Source organism: Neolamprologus multifasciatus, chromosome 12, assembly GCF_963576455.1.
Source record: "Neolamprologus multifasciatus chromosome 12, fNeoMul1.2, whole genome shotgun sequence".
Taxonomy (NCBI): Eukaryota; Metazoa; Chordata; class Actinopteri; order Cichliformes; family Cichlidae; genus Neolamprologus; species Neolamprologus multifasciatus.
The window spans coordinates 22,430,890-22,447,354 of NC_140450.1; the positions used below are offsets into that span (position 1 = coordinate 22,430,890).

The window sequence follows — 16,465 nt, forward strand, 5'->3', positions numbered from 1 at the left end:
AAACAGAAATTAACTATCCTGGGGAATCGTACTGTACAGCAGAGCACGGGTATATTATACACACAGTTCCTTCACAGGCTTTATTTTTACGAATATAAGACAGATGCTTATGTCTATATATACATTTATTTTTCAAATGACACTGTTCAGTGTCTCCATCAGTGTCATTTTCATATCGTCTCTCATCCCCTAACTTCCGTTCTTCACATCTATCAATCTCTTCTTTCGTCTCAGCCTCTCTTCCATTTTTTCTCGCTCCTGTCATCTCTTTCTCTTTTGCGAAATAATAACAGTGTCATAAGTAAAAGCTGCAAAAAATAACCTCTGCTCTTTATAGCTCATTTTCATTTTTAGTTTTTGTTTCCCAAGGGAGGCGGAACAATAAAGAAACACAGAAAGAAGCCTTTGACTCACATTTAGTAAAGGAATAGCCACTTTTCCCAGGAAGTCTGCACTTCTGTCTCTGTCCTCATCGTAAACGGTGACCTCAAGTACCGAGTGGATGTCCTTCACATTACTGGACAATACACAAAGACAAACACCAGTTGTACACATACTGAAATAGGCTTTTGAAAATACTAAATACAGAGAAAACAGGCTAAAAACTGTATAATAAAACACAAGATATTGCAAATGCTTCACATTTCCTCATTACTTGTCAAAAAAATATAAACAGACTTAAATAAAATAATAACTATAAATAGATTTCCTGGTAAAATTCATGAAAATATAAATCTAAACTTAGAAGTGAGATGATCAGATCTTTTCACTGCTCAAAATGGTCCAGAATATATTTTTAAAGTAGCAAATGAGCTGATGAAAGTCACGAGAAAAATTGAATAATTTCTACATACTTTTTTTTATTTTTTAATGAAACTGTTTACTCAAGGATACGTGTCACTTTTTGTCTGCATGCATGAACGTGCAGACATACGGGCACTCTTAAAGTCACTCACAAAGTGAAGACCTTGTTCCACTCTGGGTTCAGGTTTTTGTAGACGGTGTGCGTCTGCAGCCGATCGTTACTCAGCTCCACTACACAGAATGGGTCGCTCTTACCTGGCAAGCAAAAATAAATAAAAATTAAATTAAATAAAACGAGAACAAAGAGAAAGAAAGAACATCCTTCTTAGTGGAAAGATAAAATTAAATTGAGAATCTTAAGTAATTCCAAAAGCTTTGTTTATCTCAAATACCTCATACTGTTAAGACATATACTGCAGCATCCTTCCCTTATGTCACATGACAGTTCCAATACCCTGTACTTATCAGAGCTGTAATGAAATGATTCTTTCAATTTTAGCCCCAACATTATACAACAGTATATCAGTGTAAAAGCTGTAAGCCATTTCTATCAGCATCCCGGCTCCATGGACAACTAGAAGATAAGCTTCAGGACGACTGCGCCTTGGGCAGTCGCGAGGAAAGGGTGAGAGAGAAAAGCCAGAGAGGACTATGAAAATGGGTGGTGCGGAGAACACAGAGGTCGAGGTGCTCTGAAGGCCCGAGAATTTTTGAGCTGAACATAAAGGCAGCCAGTCACGGAGCGTGAGAAACGCAGCTCCTCTGAAGACAGCAGCGAGGGGAGCAGCGGCACGATGACACGAGTAAAAGCAAGCGTATAATGTCAAAACTATATGATGAATGAACAACAGAGAAAACATTTCTGCATTTTTTACATGGAGAGATGAATAAAAGCAGTTTTAAAAAGATTTCTTTTAATGATTAAAAACCAAAATTGATTAAGTTCGAGGACTAGCTGCGAAGCTGTTTTCAAGTAATATTTTATGGTAATTAAAAGTAAAAACATACATCCAAATTTGGATTTATTATAAGAACTGAATCACGCTGAAAATTAAGGATCACAAATGAAGGAGTGCTGTCAAACTAAAACTTAAACAGACTTATCATTGTTATATGGTTTAGTATAAAGAATATTCATAGATGCTAATTAATTCCAAGAAAACTTTACTAGTTATGTAACTGCGTAGAGAGAAAGTGAGAGAGACCGAGAAGGAGCTGCTTCCTCCTCCTGAGAATAGCACACTGTGCTATCATAATCAAAACCAGTAATGTCCTATATATTCCCAATTTGTTTACTAACATCTCTCACTTCAAATTCTTTGTACACAGAAAACAGCGAGACCGGCTCCCTATGTTTGCCAGCCCACCTACCTTCAGTGAACTAAAAAAACAACAAAACTCTTAATTTTAACTTTGATCATTATGTTTTATTAAAAACTGTCGGGAGCCGCTGCGAATGTTTTTTTCAAACCTATCACTTGAAAAGGCTGGGTCATTAAGTAAAAAGACGAGGAAAAAAAAAACTCCCTGGCAAATTTCCAGGGAAAGTATTGGGAATACTGAACGCTGAAAAGCAGCATTGTTGCATAATAAAACTCGATAAAAAAGAGATTGAGTTCAAAGCCCCTGAAAAGTGTGTGCCCACCTGTGTTTGTAGGCCATAGGAAATGAGTGTGTGTATCTATGTGTGTGTGAGTGCCATCGATTAGTGTGATTTTCTCCAAATGTTGTGACAAGGGCAGGACATTTAGTGGGTGTGCAAAGTAAATGTCACTGTGATCAATGCTGAGGCAGAGGCGTTGCCTTTCATATCTGTTTGTGGCGCTCCATTGATGTAGAGTGTTTCAAGTGGATATTGACAGCTACGACTTCTACAGAAAACAAGATACGTTAAAATAGACAAAAGAAAAAAGGCTCGGGCACCTGCTTCTCAGTGCCTCTCTGTTTACACCTCGCCGTCTCTCTTTAAACTCAATTGTTCTTTAAACCACAATTAAATATGGTTGAAATGATTAAACCAGTGAAAAACGTCTTTTTTCGCAGAAAATCTTTCTTAATAATCCCAGAGTGTCCATATCATTCACAATTATAATGTCATTGCCTCAGACCAAATCTGATTAAATCTAGACGCAATCACCCAAATTAGGAGATGGAAATTATTTCTGCAGAAGTCCGTCCCTTCCCCCCGTTTTCTCTCTAATATTCTTTTTTTTAATGACACGGCAGGCTGTGTTGCTGCAGAGAGCCAGTTGTTACTGATGGTGAACTTTCACCTTACTGGCCACCAGCACCAGAGGCAGCTGTCTTAACCAATTACACGCTCGGGTTTGAGCTCCACTCAGTGATCATCCAGGTAATGTCTGAGTAAAGCTCCCCCACCACCACCACCACTGCCACCACCACCGGGGTCCCATCTCTGTGACAGTGGCGAAGGGTTTGCAGCAAGAAGTGGGCTCAAATTAATTTCAGAGTGCTCTAAGATAAGTGGCAAATGGATACAGTATAGAAAATGAGGAAGCATACTGTAATTGCCTCAGAGAAAGCTTGGAGTCAGTGAGGAGTTTAAGGTTGTAGAGGCAACACACGACGCTCTCGTGCCCCCGAATTATCACAGTTAATTATAATTCGTGCTTTAAAATGTAAACCAGTGCATTACCATGTTAATTTTAACAGGTCACTCGATATGAACTGCAATATTTACCAACCATTCAAGTTGATAAATGTAGACTTCACTGGCAGGGTACACATTCTGTGTCTCTGGTGATGCTGCTGTGGTAGGTACGCGCATGCGTGTGTGTGTGTGTGTGTGTGTGTGTGTGTGTGTGTGTGTGTGTGTGTGTGTGTGTGTGTGAGTGCGCGTCTCACTATTGAAATGTTCTAAGAGTATAGCATCCACTCAGAGGGACAAGAGCTGGCAGACAAAAGGGATTGTTGGTTTTAGAGACTATTTTCAGTTATCCTACTTGGGCTAGAGTGGAGCTACTCCACAAAAACACTCCAATTAGAGAGAGAGAGATGGCCAGAGAGAGAGAGAGCGAGAGAGAGAGAGAGGGGAGGAGTAGAGAGAAAAAAAGAGAGAGAAGAGGAGACGGGCTGGCTGAATGGGAGAGAGATGGTGAACTCTTTCTCGCTCGCTGACCTCCTCTCTCTCTCTCTCTCTCTCTCCTGTCTCTGTCTGTTTGTCTGTCCTCCTGTTTCTCTCTCACCTTGCTCCTGACCCTCTCTTGGTCTGCGTTGTTAAAATGGGGTGTTCATGTGGTGAGGGCTCTTATGTGGCTCTTACAGAGCTATTGTTTCTGCCAGTGACACGCACACACACACACACACACACACACACACACACACACACACACACACACACACACACACACACACACACACACACACACACACACACACACACACACACAGAGCATCAGACTCAAAACAGGCACAAGCCATTTAAAAACAACCCCTTTGCCTTGTCTGTTATCAGTATCAGTCCACTGACTGTGGGGTTAGGCTGCTTCTGGAGCAAAATTAAAAGATTTGCTTTTAAGTTCGAGAGCAATACAATTTTAAGTCTCTCTGGCTATGACAAAAAAGTTGTAATGTTGAGTGTAAAAACATTTCTCCAGTGAAATAAATTTTTTTTAAATTTAAATTGCTTTTAAACTTTTTTTTTACTTTGCTAATCTAATTAATATGTATCCCATGTTATAACGTCCAAACTATTGCAAATGTTAGATACCAGTCCAACCTGAGCACATGCTAAGTAAAATCTTACCGCTAGTTCCCAAGGCATGTCATATTTTACTATGAAGTTAGTCTGTTGCAATAATTTCAAACCTCCGCAGGCTATAGAGATACTTCTAAAAAAAAACATGTTTTCAATAACTGTATCAAACCGGCAAAGACGAATTGAAAGACAAATGGCTAATAAACAATCCGCAGTTTTCCTCTGTTTATATTCCGAGAGGAATTCATGAAGCTTAGACAAACAAACGATGAACTCCCCAATATGGTCGCAGAGCAAATTTATGCTCCAAGTGAAATACAAGAACCAGGGAACCATTTGGCTTGCACTCTGACTGCTCTAGCCGCTCCCTGCAATAACCCAAAATCAACCAGCTCCGCTCTGTGTTTGCTAATGGGACTATGGATGTTTCAAATAGAATAAACTCCAGACTCTCTTTCTCTCTCTCTCGCCATCACACACACACACACACAAACTCTCACACACATATTTTCTCCCTTTACTAGATAATACAGAGTGAAAAACTAGGCCTGTCCACTGTAGACCTAATTAAAAGTAAGAATTAATGGAGAATGGAGGATTCAGAGAGAGCAAGCAGAGAGAGCAAGCAGAGAGAGCGCGGGAGGAGGGATGAGAGTGATTTGTTGGTTCAAATGTGTACTTTTTCTCTATTATTCAAATGAGCAGCCTGTATCTTTTCTAAAAATGCAGAGACAAATTTAGCGTCCTGCACAAAGTAGACTTTAACTCTCTCTGAGGAGTCTCGTAAAAGATCATCCCTTAAACAAAAATTACGCCCTGACTTTATCTTTGGTGAGATTTATGGCAGATTGCTGGTGGAGGAAACTGCTGTCTAGATGCGAACATTATGCAAAAGTTATTTAGAGCAAAAGATATATATTTGTCTTGATAGTGTCACCTATCAGATGTTCTAGCAGTGCTCACTGTGATAGCAGAAACAGAAACTGCAAAACATCAGCAAAACTTTTTAAGTGTATAAATATATGAGCATGAATCTAAGTTAAAAATAAATCTATATATAGAAACTAATTTATGGAAATGTACAGCAAATGAGGACTACAGAGGGCACAGCACTGTTGTTTGGACTGCAGGTCAGTGTCTTACCTGTGACATCTGCTGCCATTAAGCCCTCAGCCCTGATAACCTTAACTTGGACCACGCCGACATCTTTCAGGTTGTGGAATGACCTCCAGAGGCTCTGAAACATCCCAGAAACAGGGGTGAAAGGTCAAAGAGGATGGCAAATTAGCACCGAAGTGAAAGGCATGTCAATAGCCTGACATTTCATAAAGAGAGGAAAGGGTAGATTATGTCCTTTACCAGCCTTTATTTGAAAATGTAGAGCTGGCATTTATCGAGTCGGGTCTAGTGGAGAAATGGCTGGATTTAAATTGAATGAAATAGTTGTGCATGTCTATTTCAAGTGTTTCCTAACTTTTTACCTTTAAATGTTATGATTTTACCGAATTTTTCGGTAAAGCAGAGGAGCTGTGCTGAAATGACAACAGCAAACAAAAATAATAGGAGTCTTTCATTTCAGAAACATCTTATTAAGTAGAATAACATCAAAGTTGTACAGATTTTAGCATTGGAAGGGAAATTTGTGGAAGTTTGTTACAATTGTTACTGCACAACAATTTTTGCTATCTCAAATGCAAAGACATATACTCTTATACTCTGTTTTAAAGAAAACTAGCTTTTTACAGACCAAGAAGTTATTCTATATGGATAATGTGAAAAGAAACACCACTGAGATCTAACTGATATTAATGTGCCTCTTTTGTGTTTGCTTCACACAGAGAGATAGGGAAAAATATGATAAAACATAATGTGCTGAGGAAACATAATAGGTGACGAATGACTTGCAGGCAAACAGAGCACATGAAGTCTACAGTGAGAAGGGATGCACTGTATGCAAAAAGTTTCAATAACCAGGATGAGGATGACTGTGTAAAAATGAGTCTGTAAATCTCACGAAGAAAGGCAAGACCTGTGGAGATCATCGGCGCGACCACGAGGCGTGACCAGTCGCGCACACACGCAACCGCAAAGTTGTGCTTTTGTTCACACCCAGATTCTCAGGTATAAACACATGCATAGAAAACCTACACTCAGGCCAAATTGAGTAGCATGTCGGCGTGTCTTAAAAGCAGAGTGGAAATGCACTTCACTTCAATTTATTTCTCTCTCTCTGGCAATAACCCCTTCCATCCCCAAAGGAGTAATTATAATTTAAATTTCAGAGTCAGGGCCAGGCTACAGACTTAATTCATTATTACCAACTCTGTCAGACTCTGCCTGTTTCCAGCGATATCATTGTCCAAACGCTCTCTAAAGGAGATGAGAGGGGAGAGTGTGCGAAAGAAAGAGAGGGGGGAGAAACAGAGTGCGCAAAAGAGAGACGCACAGAAAGAGAGAGCGAGAGAGGGGACAACTCTCGATTTTTAAGGCACGATTTCTCTGAAGATACAGCTGCTTGTTGTGATTATTGGTGAGCAGCAAAGAAGGCGGGGGAGAAAGAGGGGAGAAAACAGTCGGCAAGAGGGCATGGGGGGGTGGGGGTGGCAGAGGAAGAGGCAAGGGCAAACTAATAGCTGAACAGTTTGTGTGTTAGAGTTCAAACAGTAAACACGCCGTGATTGGAATGATCCAGCTGTTGGGCTGTCAATACTTTTTTGGTAATGATCAAAGTGTGCCTATAGCGAGGAGTATTAAGAAATGGCACGGGGGTCTGGACATTAATCTCTGTAATGTATCCAGTTTTGACTTTGTTTATTGGTCAGATTAAAAATTGTGTTAAAGTCAGATTTCAATCAAAAGCAAATGTTGTAAATACGTGTGTGCTTTCCTCTCAATACACAGATATGCAAAAATGGTATGAGACTAAATGACTTCTTTAATGTATTGATGCTGAGACTCCCCCCGAAACGTTCCTATGTAATTCAGCCCCTCCTCCCACCATACGGACTCCCTGAGGGGACCTTTAGAGTTCAGCCTCAATCCATGATTGGTAGAAAGAACACACCCGACCTCCACAAGGATTCAAATCCTCATCAGAAAGACAGACAGGAATAGATGGCTTGGATAGACAGGTAGAAAGAAAGACAGAAAAGAGGCCAAGACCGACCCCCTCCCCTACCCCTAGCGCCCCACTTATGGCTCCATCCACACCCTCATCAGCTCGCAGGTGGAATTATGGGGATAAGGAGGAAATGAAAAAGGAGGGTGGAGAAGAAAATTAAAGGACACAGAGTTGGCTTTCATAAGACAAACCCCCGCCCTGTCTTTGACTGACATCCTGTCACTATGATGTCTTCTTCCCGTCTCTGTCGCACTCCGCAGACACATAAACACACAAAATGAATCAGCGCCGGCATAGGCTTATGACTCACTGTCATCTTTTCAGCATGTCACCTTTCATCACCACTGCATAACATTTCACAAACACACACACACGCAAACATATATACATGGTTCTGATTCGCTCTGATTTCATGCAAGGCAGCTGTAGGTTTTGGAGTCAAGCACCCCAGTAGCTGTCCACTAACTTCACATCCTCAGGGCTTAATGGTAAACATTTGGCTCTCACATAATCTAAACACTAACTGGTTTAGATGTGAGCCTAACTGAATGACATATTATGCACTTTATTTGTCTGAATTTTGTGTGGCTGATGATGACAAGCATCTGAAAAAGGGGAAGGCTATTGCCTGACTATACTAAAGCATTTATAGAGTTATAGGTCAGTTGGTTAACAGACACACTAAAAATGATGTGATGTTCATTCATATGGAACAATCAAAGATTCCCTGCATAGGATTTTAATCAGCTGCCATCTCTTATTTAAAACAAATAGAGCCTGCACGCAACCTGAAGCGTGGTTATAGCAAGAGTTTTTCAAACTGGCATCACCTCTAGCAGCTCTAAGTGTGCTTCTGTGACAACCTGCACAAACTGAAGGCTGCTGTAAACTGTCTCCATCCCCAAAACCTCCTTTATTTTAAGAGTCTCTGCCAAAGTTGCTCTTTGCTCATCTCACAACGTAGCGCAGCCCCTTATTTCACTTCCTGTCCAGGTTGTGTCCTTTTGCTTCACCTTAGAGCAGTGCTCCAAAGTGGGTCGAAAGGTGTGCGTGTGTGTGTATGCGTGAGCGTGTGTATGCATGCGTGCAACACAGCACATGGGGGTGTATGGTGAAGTACCACCACTTTAGTGGAGGTCACCATGTCCTCCTCCTCTCATCCACCCATCTTGTGGCCAACTCAAGCCCATTAAGAGCCATTAGTGTGTGTGCTACTTTGCCATCATAATGCATAAATCTCTTTCTCTCATTTTCCCTCTCTGCCTTCATCCCTTTCTACTTCTGGGAAACAGTAATTAGGGATGAAGGAAAGGTTACAGTGAGCAATAGAACGTCTAAGGTAGTTGCCTATGAGTGAGTGCATTGCACCATGTTGCATAGCTCCATTGTCAGATGCATTCAAATTAGTTGGCACAGAAAATCTTGTGTATTCATTTACTCGCACACATGCAGAAGCAAGCGCACGCAGGCACACAGTGACCTGGCAAAAACACAGACACAAAAATCTATTACAATTCAGAAGATATTAATGAGCTCAGTGCTATCAAAATGTCCCCGCACTCAGGTGTCCGTTATCGTATTTCATCAATGGCCACAGATTGAATTGGGGGAAAAAACAAACAAACAAAAAACCCCAAATTGCAGCCATTTGAGGTGCGCTCATAGCGTTTGTGTGGAACAAAGTGACAAGGACATTTCCAGTTTGGAACACAATGATTCTCTAAAACGAAGACAGTAATATCTTCTTAAAAACTCTGGATTTACATGTAGGTGTGTTTGGAATCCACTGCTACACCTAACCTTAAAATTATCTTTTGTGCGCCTTTTCATCACGAGCAGAGTGTCTACGCTGCCGAAGGGTGCGACAAGCGGACGATTTTGAGTTTTCTTATGAAGGCATCTGCTTTTCAAAGCTGCGATTCCCTGCCATTTTATTAGTTACACACAGGTAGACACTTTTTTTTTTTGCACATGTCCATACATGTGAGCTTGTTTATGGCTAGCAGTAGTGCATGCTTTGTGCAGGCTTGTGCTGGACAGCTGATTTTTCAAGCAGATAATACCAGTCGGTAAAAATGTGCCTACACATACACCTACGCCTGCACACATCCACACATGCACACACTGGGCAGATTAGTAGGCTTTGAGCAGCACTGTTATGTATTAGTGGTGGTACTTGGTCTTAGCAGTGCTCTTTGATAAGGTACATCTTTATTAAATTCTCCAACTGAAAGACTGCCAGTCTGAGGAAAAGGAATATGTTAATAGGTAAAGACCATTCAAGTCTCCAAACCGACCTCACCATGCCCCTCCATCTGCAACCCCCCACCACCTTCCTTCACCCTCTATCTCACCATCCCTTCATCTAACAGGAGCCATAGCGGCAACAGACAAAGAACTGAGGTTGCTGGGAGAGCAGGAGAGAAATGGAGAGAGAGAGGAGTAGGAGAGAGAAGGAAGCAGGAAAAGAGGTAGGTGAGGGAAGTAAAATGTGTCGCCTTCAACCGAGCAGAAAAACGGGGTCTGCATGAGTTGTGAGAGAGGTGAAATAGCTTTTTCTTTTCATTTTACACGCCTTCCCTTTTCGGCGCAACCCTCACCCTTTACCCCTCGCCCCCTATTACACACATTCAGGCAAACACACATACACGCACCCATTCTCCTAGCCCTCATTTTGTGACTGTCAGGAGAGGCACAGCGTGTTTGTGTCTCAGTCCTCGAGCTCCCCCCTCTGATGTTGTGTGGTTTCTGCAACGCGTAGCAGAGCGGTCGACCTCCCGTGGCTAGCCAATAAGGCACCGCCACGGTTATGTAGGTCGTGGCACCAATGTTCGGCAACTGGAGCTTAGGCACACATTGAACGAGGCATACACACACCAGCTAGGATGTGCTACTGGGTACCAGTTCAGATGTAGAAATCCAAACAAATTGTCTAATCTGACAAGTACAGACAGCCCGGGTGAAAACACACAGACACGTATGATACACCCACGTGTACACAAGCAGATCTGTTTAAGTCAACATACGTTCCAACAACTCGCCCAGACAAATAAATCCAATAGGTCCCAAAAATAAATAAATAAATCAGGGTGAATCTCAAATTAACCAATTAAGCAAACAAATATCCTACATATGGTAAAATGAAATTTTACAGTGAAACAAATTTGGCTGCAGCACTGAGAGACAGCACGACACATAATTCTGTTGATGGACAGAGAAATGTCCCCTGTGTGGAAGCTGTCACTGAATCGAATCCATTTAAGTGTGTGCGTGTGTGTGTGTTTTTGCATCAAGATGTAAAGATGACAGGGTGCGAAGGGTTAACTAGACTAAGACAAAGACACAAAACCATTGTGTTGAGTGGAGGGCCTCTGTAGCAGATGGGGCCTTAGGGCTCTCTCCCGCTTGCTCGTTGCCCTTCACTTTCTCCCTCACTGTCTGTCTCCCTCTAGCTTAACGATAACTGGCTTTTGAGCTCGGACATTTTCAGTCAAACGACTGAACCCGCTTGCACTGCTTTCTTGACCTCTCAACTCCCGTATCCGTTTCTGTATCTCCTACTCTGTTGCTTTCCACATCATCTAATTATAAATCAATTTTAAGCACACTGGCTTGTGAAAAAAGACATCTTGATGAGAGAAATTACTCTTCACAAAATGCGAATAGCCATTTTGCCACACTGTCAGGTATATGTCTGTATACAAATACCTATAAGTATATGGATATAGAGCAGCTCTGATACTGTAATTTTTGAAAGCTACAAAATGGGTTATTAAATGTCTTTTCTTAAGTGCTAACATATTGTGTACTTTCCTCACAAAATTATTAACGCAATCACAGCTTAACGTAAGCTCAAATGCTAACTCACATATCTCTGCTTGATCTGGTGCCGCTCGTGTGGGTCATCCAACATGTTGACTGACAGGTCTGAGATGGAAACAGCAGCAGAAGCAGTGAGTGTAACCAACAGCACCAGAACACCTTCACCTTCTTCCAGTGGCAGGTCCAATTTGTGTGTGTGCTCTTTACTAAGAAGCGACAGGTCAATGGTACACCTAGAGAAAAGAATAAACAGACACAAAATGAGAAAATTGTAGACTTTGTGATGAAACTGACAATGAAACATACCGCAGGCCTTATATACTAAAAGAGAAAAACAAAGTCATGGTAGGGGTTTGTGTTTACAGAAAGAAATGTGTCTAAATTACCGCAGAGCGCCCGTGAAATAAAAGAAGAATATAGAGAATCTCAGGTTTCTTTTGTTCATTTTTTATCACCTCACTAACTGAAGTTAAGCATCACTTAATAAGCAAACATCTTGTGTAAGATAAAAGCAACAGACGGAAATTCAGCCAAAGCTGACACCATTAATACCTTTTAGAAGACACTTAAAAGCATCTTCTCTTGATTGAATTGATTTCCTAGCATGCCTTTAATATATCTACAGCTAAAACAGAGGCAGGCCAACAGTAATTGCTTTACTTGGGCCAAACAGTTCAAAGCAAAGGTTTGCTCAAGTACATCCATTCTGATGAAAGACAAGGGAAAGAAATCATTCTCACTATGAAAGACTGTAGGGCAGTATTTCAATATGCACAGGATTGAGATGCTCTGCAACAATCTATGCTGAGAATTAGGCAAATAAGACAACTGTGTACTAAAACTAACCCTTACTAAAATGCACCTTTTATCAGCCTGAATAAGCAGTAAGCCTTAACCAACCATACAATTAAAAAAAACAAAAAAACAAAAAGCAAACAAAACAAAATATCCAGAAGTTCCGGTAAAGACCATCGTACCGTCCCATGAAGTCGTCCTTCTTGCCAGCATCTTTGTCCCAGACTGTAATGTCCACAAAGCCTCCCTGCTCATCGTACAAGTGGAAATCAAACTGTTCTCTCCACTGAGGGTTCAGCGTTTTTGAAATTGTCTGGAAAAAAAAATCAAACAAGGACATTCACTCTGCCCGTGTGTCCATTTGTTAATGTGAGCTATAATTTGTTAGATAATATATGAGCTGGAACCGCTATGAAAATAAAGAGAGAGTCAAATAAATAGTATAAAGAAATAACAAGTAAAATAAAGAGCATAAAAAATGTAAATATGCCTGCAGAAAGATAACACACAACTAGAGCTGATTTTGAAGACTTTTACTGATATCTGGTGACTCGAAAATTCGGCATTTCAGTATGGGCCAGTAATTTTTCTCACAGACACCCCTAACATTTGTTATATGTAATTATTTATTTACTTGTTTACACTCTGCCAAATTCTGCCCAGCTTGTTGTTGTGTTTGTGGTGTTGTGTAATATTAGTTTTTACAAAAATAGTCAAATTATAAAGTTTTATCAAAATTCTATAATCTTAACATCATCTCGTTCGTGTGGCTTACCTTACTCTTGTACTTTTGGTGACCCATCCTGAATTTGACGTAAGGGTCACTGAGACCATTGGCATCCATTGGCTGCAGGCCATGGCCCTCTATGAGACTGATGCTGACTATACCTCGCCATAACTGGGCTTTTCGGTGTACATCCGACAGACGCATACTCTGATACTGCAGCAATCACACACACACACACAAACACACACGTACACATTTATACATTTGCATGCACATAGAAACAAACTCACAAAATAGAAGAAATTACAGCATTCATCAATTTATCAAGGCTTGCATACACTTTGCACTTCATTCACTGGAAAATAACCGATATCAAATGCATTGAGACGACACATAAAGAGCAGGCACAAGAAACAAGATAATACTTGAACATAAAATGTGGTAATTCAAGGTAATTTGCTACGTATGAGTTCACCTGACATGCCAGGGCCTCGCTATAAATTACAGCACTGCATTATCCACTTACTGTGAACAATTTCTTGGCAATTCTAAAAAGCGTTATTACTGTGGGTATCAACATTTCATCCATATTTGTGCAAAAATGCACAACATGTATCATAACCTCCTTTTATCCTTAAACAGGGTACAGCAGCGTGAATATTCATTTTTATTGTACATATTCTAAACATTATGTTAGAAAAAGTAATAAAAGGGAACAGACTTGTCAGTTTTTACTCCAAAACTGGGGAACCTCGCAGTTACTTATAGTCTTCCTCTGTACAGTACATTATTATTCCATCTGGCTACTGTAAGCTACTGTAATTCAGATTGATTATTCTCCATATTTTAAGTCTTTTTTTACCCTCAACACTTTTCTTAGCACTTACAGGCCTATTTAACCTCTCTTTGAATCGTGTCAGTATCCTTCACTAAAACAAAGAGCAGGGTTATTTATTTGTCAAACAAATACACTTCCACTTTCTCCCTCTGCCTTGCTCTCGCCTCCTTCCTTGTTAGGAAGAACATATTAGCATAGCTTTTGTTTTGAGGGTGAATTTCATTAAACTCTGAACAAACCCTGCCTCGCAAGCGCAGGCCTTTGATCTAGAGACGGAGCTTCTTAATTTCCATTCTCCAGACATTAAACATTGGGAATAGCTCCCTGCATTAAAGCCAACCTCCCATACAGCAACTCCCACATCCTCTATGGCTCCCGTTCACTGCTACCAACACGCTATATGCTAATGATGAGAGGTCGCTGTTATGTCCTACTGTATTAGAGCACAATCCCTTTTCCCTTGCATCCTTCTTTTTTGTTGCCACATATTTGTTGTTATAGAAAACCATGGGCTATTTGGATTAGGAATCCATATCTCACTGCCAGAACACAGCAGGATGGAGCGCATACACAAAGATGTTCACAGGCTGAAAGTCTTTTAATACAGTTTAAGAACTAATACTGTGTTGCACAGGGTTAAACTTTTGCCAGCCCTCTCGAAGCAGAAAACATATAAAAAGTAATCCCAAAATCAGCATTTTTCCCTGTGGTAAAGTTAGAGAGACCTGTATTAACATGCCTCTGCCTCCTAATTATTATTTTAAAGTTTGCATTTTCTACAGTGGGTTCAATAGTCATATATGCTTCTTTAAGGAAGAAGCGGCGGTGTAAAAATAACTATGTACTGTATGCAACACAGAGGCAAGCAGTGCTTTTTTGGTGGGGTAGCAAAAGCAAATAGTTAGTGTTTCAGTGAATTCCCGAGTCACAGGCAGGGTGGCACAGTTTGAAGGCTTCAAAGGCTTGGTTTGGGGAGGCACGATACAGCAGGACGCCTGCCCATCTCCAACCAAACATACTTCAAATGCCTCTTGGTAGATATCATAAAGTTTCTATCTCAATAACACTAAAAGTGAAATGTGAGTAAAAAACAAAATAAAAGTGTGAATAAACTCAATTTTGAGCTCAAAATTGTTCCTTTGAAAATTGCTGAATTGAATGAACAGACAAGGTATGTGCGTCATGCACGAGCCAGTAAGAAGAAGCGGAACATCAAACAGCATGCTTTCTGTTCAACCTCACGGTCAACAAGAATCACAAAAAATGAAATCAAAAGATAACAGCCCCTTATGTGCGGCAAGATGGGAACTCATAATGACGTCAAAATGTTTTTTCACTGGATGCAAAAGGGGTCTAGGAGTGTCCTGTAGTCAGTAAAAAAGTCAAAAGTCAACAGTACTTCATATCTCACAGCATATTTGCTGTAGAGGACTTCTTAAAAACCCCAGAATTGAAATCTGCCTTATTTTCCCACATAATAGCTGCAATGCACTGCAAATCAAGGGTGGAAGAAGCACAGAGATCTCACCGATGAATGATTCAAACTGCTTCAAAGTGTAAAAATCAGTGGAATCACAAAAAAGAAAATTCTGAAGCTGCATTATTACTGACTGATTTCACAAAAATGGCACCAAAGTTAGCAAGTTTTTAATAAAAGTTCTAACAATTATTGCTGATCTTTACAACTAGTACAGCAAGTGCTCTTGAAAAAAATGCTACTGACTGTAAGGTATTTCCTCCACCCTTAATGTATTTATATCACATATAGTTAGGTCCATACATAGTTGGAGACCTGTTCACAGAAACATATTTCAATTATTGTTCTTTAATGGACATGGACATAATGTGCAGACTCTAAGCTTTAATCTGAGGGTGTCCACGGTCAGATAGGATGAAGGGTTTAGGAGTTTCAGCTCCTCCACACAAGTAATTGGACATTTGACTCAAAGGCTATTTCATGGGCAGATGGTGGATAATTCTTTGTTATGTCATTATCATTCAAGCAGATAAAAGGACTAGAGTTGATTTGAGGTGTGCAGCTTGCATTTGGAAGATTTTGCTGTGAACAGACAGCATGAGGTCAAAGGAGCTCTCCATATAGTTGAAACAAGCCACCCTTAAGCTGAGAAAACAGAAAAAATACACCTGAAACTGCTACAATATTAGGAGTAGCAAAATCTACAGTTTGGCACATCCTGAGAAAAAAAACAGAAAGCGCTGGTCAACTCAGGTACGCAAAAAAGACCTGGACATCTATGGAAGACAACAGTGGTGGATGATCGCAGAGTCATTTTCATGGAGAAGAGAAGCCCCTTTACAAAAGCCTACCAAGTGAACAATACTCTCCAGGAGGAAGGCGTATCAATATCCAAGTCTACCATGAAGAGAAGACTCCATGAAAGTAAATACAGAGGGTTCACTGCAATGTGCAAGCCACTCATAAGACTGTGGCTTATGAGTGGCTTGCAAACCCCCCCCCCCCGAACCCCCCACCCCCCCAAAAAAAAAAAAAAATCTAAAAAAGAATATATATAACAGTTTTGGAAAAACATTGTCTGGACAGATTAAACCAAGATCAACCTCTACCAGAATGATTGCAAGAAAAAAGTATGAAAAAGGTGTGGAACAGCTCATGATCCA

General features: G+C 40.6%; 1 protein-coding gene across 7 annotated transcripts in view; it reads right to left on the bottom strand.

The window, feature by feature from the left end:
* LOC146506965 (multiple C2 and transmembrane domain-containing protein 1-like) overlaps positions 1–16,465 on the bottom strand; it is a 143,569-nt gene that overhangs the window by 55,865 nt on the left and 71,239 nt on the right. For all 7 annotated transcript variants that reach the window (XM_085181450.1, XM_085181451.1, XM_085181449.1 and 4 more), the window contains 6 exons: positions 13,036–13,200; positions 12,443–12,573; positions 11,512–11,698; positions 5,666–5,759; positions 957–1,059; positions 415–517 (listed from right to left, as the gene is read on the bottom strand). In XM_085181450.1, coding sequence (XP_085037576.1) covers positions 415–517; positions 957–1,059; positions 5,666–5,759; positions 11,512–11,698; positions 12,443–12,573; positions 13,036–13,200 — 783 coding nt within the window. The remainder of the gene's footprint in view (positions 1–414; positions 518–956; positions 1,060–5,665; positions 5,760–11,511; positions 11,699–12,442; positions 12,574–13,035; positions 13,201–16,465) is intronic.